We start from the raw sequence: 7,337 nt of genomic DNA, 5'->3' as shown, positions 1-7,337 counted from the left end.
CCCAGCCCAGCCAAAAAAAAAAAAAAAAGAAATGAGTGCTGCTGTGAGCCACTGACATTTGGGGGTTGTTTGTTATGCAGCACTGTCACGGCAAAAGCTGACCATTACAAAGAGGAACACTGGATTCATGGAGAATGGTGGTAAGCAGACTTGGGTTAGGACTTTCTCTGCCTTTGCTCTATGCCCTCTGAGACATTTTCCCAAACTTACCGTTCCCTGGAGCAGCCCATCAGGCCCAATGACCTGTTTGAAGACATGCTGGCCGACATGGGCGTCCAGGGCTGCCAGGGGGTCATCCAGCAGGTACACAGCAGCCTTCCTGTACACAGCCCGGGCCAGGCTCAGCCGCTGCTTCTGGCCCCCAGAGAGATTCATGCCCTGTGGCCATAAGAGAGAGACAGAGACCTGCGTCTACACCTGCTGGGTGAAGCCGGTGTGACGGGGCCAGGTCTGCTCATCAGAGTGAGCTATGGCTCATGGTGCCTGTCCTCTAGGGCCACCTCCAGCTTGAAACACTTGCTCTCAAGCCAACGTCCCCCCCAGCTTCCACCCTGCCTGGCTTCTCCCCTTTCCAGACAAACTTCCTGCACCCACTGCTCTCTCCACTTGAGTCTGGCTTCTGTTCCCATTTCTCCACTGATGCAGCCTTCCTCAAGGACACTGGTCACTCCCCTGTTGCCTAATCCAGTGGTAGCTTTTCAGTTCTTATTTCCTTCCTTCCTTCCTTCCTTCTTTTCTTTTCTTTTTTCTTCCATTCCCTTCCTCCCTTCCTCTCTTCCTTCCTTTTGTTCTTTCACTTATTCATTCATTCCACTCATATTTACTGCATGGCTATTATGTACCCAGCAGTGTTCTAGGCTCTGGGGACACAGCAATGAACAAAACCTCATCCCTGCTTTCATGGATCCTTCACTCTAATGAGGGTGGGGTGGGATAGAGATAATCAATAAACAAACACATAAAATGTTAGCACCTATCAGATGGTGTTATACACTATGAAGAATAATAGAGCAGGGGAAGGGTGTAGGGTGTACTGGCGTGAGCAGGGTTGCTGTGCTGGGTAAGGGGGTCAGGGAAAGCTACTCTCCACTAAGAGACTTGATGGGATGAACCATGTGAACTCCTGAAAAACAGCTTTACAAGCAGACAGAACAGCAGGTGCAAAGGCCCTGAGGTAGGAGCATACTTTGGGTGTTCAAGGAACATCGTGGAGATCCATGTGGCTGGAGAGAAGCAGGAAAGAGGGAGCATGATGGGAGATGAAGTCGGAGATAACTGGGGTCAGATTGTGGGGGCGCGCCTTGTCAGTGATGGTCAGCACTGTGGCTATGACTCTGAGGGGATGGGGAGACCTGGAGGGTTCTGAGCAGACAAAGGACATGAACTGACAGGTCTGAAAAGAATCCCTTTGGCTGCTGCACTGGGATTAGCCTGTTAGGGGTGAGGATAGAAACAAGGAGGGCAGCCAGGGGCTCCTGCAGCAATGTGGGGAGAGCTGATGTGGGGACTGGAACATTCTGGATCTGCCTCAAAGGTGGATCCAACAGGATTTGCTGATGAATTAGACGTGGGTGTAAGAAAAAGAGAGGAATCGAGGAGGACACCAAGGTTTTGGATCTGAGCTCTGGAAGGATGGAGCTTCCGTCACCCAGGATGGGGCGAGCTTCGGGGGAGGAGGTAACGGGAAATCACATTTGGTTTAGGATGTGACACAGCTGGACAGACGTAGCCGGCAGCAGGCACCCCCCCTCCTTCTGAAACCCCTTTCCCTTGGCTGCACAATGCCTCATCCTCCTCCCTAGATGTTCCTTCTCAGCTGATCTCTCTGGCTCCTCCACACCCTTTCCAGGGCCCTCTCCTCTTCCCTAGAGGAAACCTCGCCCATTTACTTAACTTAAACTTCCACTCTCAATTCCCTAATCTGGGGATCAGCAAGTGTTTTCTGTAAAAGACCAGAAAGTAACTACTTAAAGCTTTGTGGGCACACCGCCCCACCCGCACTGCCCTGGTCTCTGTCACAACTGCTCATCTCTGCCCTTATCATGCAAGAGCAGTCGTGGACCACAGGTAAATGAATGTGCATGGCTGGGTCCCAATAAAACTTTATTTACAAACCCAGACGGTGGGCCAGATTCGACCTGTGGGTCATAAGTTGCCCAACCCACAGCTCCGGATGCATACATCCTGTTTATTGGACATCTCTGCCCAGACCCTTTGGTGAGGTCCAGAGAGGGGAAGCAATTTGACCAGTGTCACCCAGAGAGGCAAGGCAGGAGCCTGGATCACCTCATTCCCAGTTGTTGGAGAGCCCCTCACCACCAAGCCCTGCCACATCTCCCAGCCTCTCCTCAGTCTCTATTTTCAACCATTCACTCATTAATAACTATTTATTGAGCACCTGCTATGTGCTTGACTCTGAGCTGGGCCCCTTTTCTCCCCTACCTCCCTGCCCCCTCCAGTGACCCTCCCACCACACCGCCCACAGGTCAGGGTGGCAAATGGCCCTCAGCCGCCATGCCTCCCTGGCCCAAGAAGACCCTGAGACCCTTACCTGCTCCCCAGTTTGGGTGTGGACTCCTGCAGGGAAGCTGCCCACGTCTGGCCACAGGGCACAGGCCTCCAGGACTCTCTCCAGCCACGGCAGGTCCAGCTCCTGCCCGAAGCACACGTTGTCTACTACGGACATGTTCTGGACCCAGGCCTCCTGCGGCACGTAAGCCACCGGACCCTAAAACACAAGGAGGCTGATGGGGACGGAGGAGGAATGGTGGGAGCTGGGCTCTTGGTGGTGGTGGAAGGCGGCAGGGAGCTTAGCTGTGAGACGGGGAACGGAGGAGCAGAGATGGGGACATTCCAGCAGACAGGCAGGGGTGCGGCCTCACCTTGATGCTCACAGACCCCTCCACCTTTGACAGCTCCCCAAGGAGGGCGGAGAGCAGGGAGGACTTTCCTGCCCCCACTGGACCAACGACAGCCAGCAGGCAGCCCTGGGGCACCGTGAGGTTGATCCTGGCAACACAGAAGGGGTGACGTGTCCCTGGGTAGGATTCAGCCCGAGTCTGCACAGAATTAGTGAACCCCAGACAGAGCCAGCCTTGACTGCTGATGACACACCTGGGGTGGGGGGGCCGCTAAGAGGATGTCTGGGGGCATCCTTCCCTCTCCCGATCCCTGTCTGGCTATGCAAGCAGCCATTCTGCATGTGATCATACATGTGCCCACATACATGCACGCACATGTGTATGTGCACACTCACTACACCACACGTGTATGCATGCATGTACACCGATGCACACATGCATGCACACATAGGGCACATGTGTCTGTGCACACATGCTACATACACAGACTGCACGCATGCATGTACACCCGTGTGTACACATGTACCTGCACTCACACAGGGTTTATTGGGCAGGAGGTTTAACCAGCATCTCCTCTTGCCCAGGTCATTGCCACAAGCTCCTCACCACTCTTCCTGCTTCTGCCCTCGTTCCCCGCCCCTTTCTGTGTCATGCAGTCTGTCCTCCATGCAGGGGCCCAAGGGACCTGTTCAAACCCAAGCCAGCTCATGACACTCCCCCGCTGAAGCCCCCGGCAGTTCCTATTTCACTCAGGGTAAAAGCTGAGGTCCTAACAATCATGAAGGACACCCAGCATCCCATTGCTGGGGCCATGCTGACTTCCTGCTTCCCAAACACACCTGGGGGGATTGTGCCCTGCAGGTGTCACATGGCAATGTCTAGAGACACTTTCCGTTGTTATACCTGGTGTGGCTGCTGCTGGAATCTAGTGGGTAGATACTGGGGGTTCTGCTAATCATGCTACAGTGCACAGGACAGCCCCCGTGACAAAGAACTATCCAGCCCCGAACATCAGCAGTGCTGAGGTGGAGAATCCTGGGTCCAGGCATACTCCTGCCTCAGGACCTTTGCACTTGCTGTTCCCACTGCTTAGAAAGCTCCTCTCCCAGACACATGCAAAGCTCATTCCTTCCCCTCATTTGACCTCTGTTTAAATGCCAAGCCTTCCCTCACCGCACACACCCCTCCTTTGACATCGTGCTCTGCCTCCCGACCCTGATTTCTCATTTGTGCACCCCCCACCCCCAATCAGAACATCAGCCCCAAGAGCACAGGGTTCTTATCTGTTTTCTTCACTCTATTCCCAGTTCCTAGAACAAGGCCTGGCACATAGCAAGTGCTCAATAAATACAATGAAATGAGCAAATGACAAGAAACACAAATACGGCCCCGGGTGTTTTCTTTCCCTTCACAGGGAGTTTTGGGGTTGGCTGGGCCACAGAAACCCAGCCAAATAGTTGGGGGCTGGAGGTGACAATGACCAGTCTGACACAGGAGGCACAGAAGTGCCCACAGCTGACTGGGCCGAGCCTTGGGGCTGTTCTTGATCAGGCCTCCCTTGGCATCATCGTGACCAGCCTGGGCGAGGCTCAGATGCCCTGTTCCCCCTCCGTGGGCAGGAGCTCTCCCTTTCCCAGCTTTCCCATCCTCCCCCATTTCGTCAACGGCAAGAGGAAGGTTGTTACCAGGGAAACCACCTGTACCTGTGCAGGCAGGGAGGGCTTTCCTGGGACCAAGCGAAGGTGCCTTCCTGTATTCTGATGTAATCCTCTCCGGTGGCTGCAGGGCATTAAAGACCAGTTATAAGAGATGCTCCCGGCTGGCCCCTCCTCTAAGAGACCCCCAAGGCAACAGGAAATCTCTTCCACTAAACAAACTGTCCCTCCACTCACTGGCTTGTGTGTGACCCTGTGGTGGTCATATTCTCTCCCTGCCGGATGGTTATACAACTCAGGGGTCGGCAAATGATGGCCCAGGGGCCAGATCCTGTCTGCTGCCTATTTTTATAAAGTTTTATTGGAACACAGCTATGCCCATTCATTTATGTAGTGCTATGGCTGCTTTCACACTACAAAGGCAAAGGTGAGCAGTTACAACAGAGAACAAAGGGCCTTGGAAAGCCTAAAATATGTACAATTGGGTCCTTCATAGAAAAGGTTAGTGGGCTTCTGATACAATTTATCACCTGATCCGGGACTCTGGAGAGTGAAGGGAGTGTTATTAATTTCACTGGGACCACAGATGTAACCAGGGACATATGGTCTCCCTATGTCCCTGGGTCTCAGATGTTTTATCTATATAATGAGGGAGGAGCCAGATTTAGTGGTTTGGGACACTGAATATACATTTAGAATCACCTGGAAAGATATTTTAAAACACAAAGCTCTCCATGGCTCAGCCCAAACCAATAAATGAGAATCTCCATGGGGGTGGGGCCTGAGAATCTTACATCTAATGAGCGGTTGACACCTGTTGACACCCCCTGGACTGGAGGGTCTCTAGGGGAGGGTTGCAGACAAAATGCAGGACGTCCAGTTACATCTGAATTTTGGATAAACAATGAGTACTTTCTTAGGATAATTATGCCACCACATATTGCATGGGAGCTACTAAGACTAAAAAAACCTATTTTCTGAGTATGCGAAATTCAAATTTAACTGGGAGTCCTATGTTTTTCTTTGTGAATCTGGCTACCCTACTCTGGGGTCTTGTCCTTTCTTAATGGTCTGGAGTGTGGGGATGCTTCTCCATTTCCCCATCTGTAAAATGGGTGGGTCGTAGAGGTATCCAGCCCATAGTGCTGGGTGAGGAGCGAGGGGGTCACCACTAAGTAAGGCACTTTGAATGTGCTGGCTCGTGGTAAACACTTGGTCAACATTAGCTGTCGGTGTCTGTGTTCATCTCACTGTCACACACCTTTGGGGGAACAGCAGGGACTGAGACTGCGGGGGGTGGTATGAGGCTCTGGCCGCAGGCAGGTGACCAGGTGTGTCAAAGTCATGACTCAAATAACCCTTAGGGGTCTCTGGTCCAGGGTCCGTGGGGCCCTCCTGTGGGGATAAAGGCATGACATCATGGACCCTAAGCTATTTATTGGGCAGCTCCTGAGACCTGCTATCTTTTGGTGGCCCTCAGGGTGATCCTGGTGGAGGTGGGGTGACACAGTGGGGAACAGAGCCAGCAGTGGGGGAGTTACTGCCCAGGGCCACACAGCTGGGCGAGGCAGACCTGGGATTTGAATGCAGAGCCCCCCTCTGAATGCCCACATCACACTGATTTGGCTGAACAAAGCTTTGCCCAGCTGAAAATGTGCCCAGAGCTGTGAGGAGCCTCAGAAACAGCAATTTTGGGTTATTTAGAGGCCTCTTTGCTGAATTCTGTGGGGTTTTCTCCTAATAATAATTCTAACTAAAATGCACTGAATGCTGACTTTGTGCAGGGCCCTGCTCTAACCGCGATGCTTCAAAGGACTCATTTAACCCTCACAACAATCCTATGCAGAGGTGCTGTGATGACCATCATGTCCATTTTGCAGACGGGAACACTGAGGCTCAGAGAGATTAATAACTGGGCAAGGTCACCCATGTTGGGGTCAGTGCTGGAGCCAGAATTTGGATTCAGGCACCAATGTCACAGGATATACTTCTAATCACCATGTGGGTAATTTCTAGGTAAGCAGCTTGATGCTTTCTTAGGTACAAGGGGAGAGTCCTTACATGGCATCTGTTTCCTAGTCACACAGCCGATGGCCTGGTCTGCACATGGCAGCACATGCCGGCAGCCCCTCAGCTGGGATCCTGGCATTCCATCTGTGGGATCCTGCTGAACGCAGCTCTCACCACATCTGCAGGACCTTGAGTCCACGGCCTCAGGGTCAATTTCTTCCAGGCAGAGGAAGGCAGCCAGACGGTCAAAGGACACCCGGGCCTGGAAAAACCAAAGCCCTAGGTCAACTGTGCCATAAGGGCAAAAAAAGAACTCGGGTGTCGGGTGCCTCAAGATGGTGGGAAAGCTTCCGGACTACCGAGTCCTACACATTTGCAAGGCATCAACACAAAGCTTTCTAGGTCACGGAAAATGATGCACATGAGGTTGGCACAATGAGGTAGTGGTGACCTCCCACCTCCTTGCTTCCATTCTGCAGACCAGACCCAGGAAGAGGATGGTGGCTTTTCCAGTTGGCCGTCATTAGGAATGATTGCAAACTTTGTCCACCTGGAGGCACCCTCTCCACTCCCAGCCCCAAACCCATCTTCCATGATGACAGGATAGTTAAATAGGGATGGCTCAGCTGGACCATTTTTCTCATTTTCATCACATGGTGTGAGTGCAGACAGTAGAGGAAGAGAAATGAAGTGAAATTGCTTTCTATAAAAAGGGAACCAGACTGAATTCTTGCATGTGGAATTGCTGGAAAGGTGAGGCTGCCTATTTTGAGGATGTTTGCTGGCATCTTCCCGCTGTTCCCTGTGCCCT

General features: G+C 52.4%; 1 protein-coding gene across 1 annotated transcript in view; it reads right to left on the bottom strand.

The window, feature by feature from the left end:
- ABCC6 (ATP binding cassette subfamily C member 6) overlaps window positions 1-7,337 on the bottom strand; it is a 60,472-nt gene that overhangs the window by 28,285 nt on the left and 24,850 nt on the right. The window contains exons 14-18 of the mRNA XM_007466938.1: window positions 6,701-6,788; window positions 4,565-4,640; window positions 2,883-3,009; window positions 2,552-2,728; window positions 211-378 (exon numbers count right to left, since the gene is read on the bottom strand). Of these exons, the coding sequence (XP_007467000.1) occupies window positions 211-378; window positions 2,552-2,728; window positions 2,883-3,009; window positions 4,565-4,640; window positions 6,701-6,788 (636 nt within the window). The remainder of the gene's footprint in view (window positions 1-210; window positions 379-2,551; window positions 2,729-2,882; window positions 3,010-4,564; window positions 4,641-6,700; window positions 6,789-7,337) is intronic.

Source organism: Lipotes vexillifer, unplaced genomic scaffold (genome assembly GCF_000442215.2).
Source record: "Lipotes vexillifer unplaced genomic scaffold, Lipotes_vexillifer_v1.1 scaffold232, whole genome shotgun sequence".
Lineage (NCBI taxonomy): Eukaryota > Metazoa > Chordata > Mammalia > Artiodactyla > Lipotidae > Lipotes > Lipotes vexillifer.
Note: the sequence above shows the minus strand (reverse complement) of the source record. Positions and strands in the feature narration are given on the sequence as shown.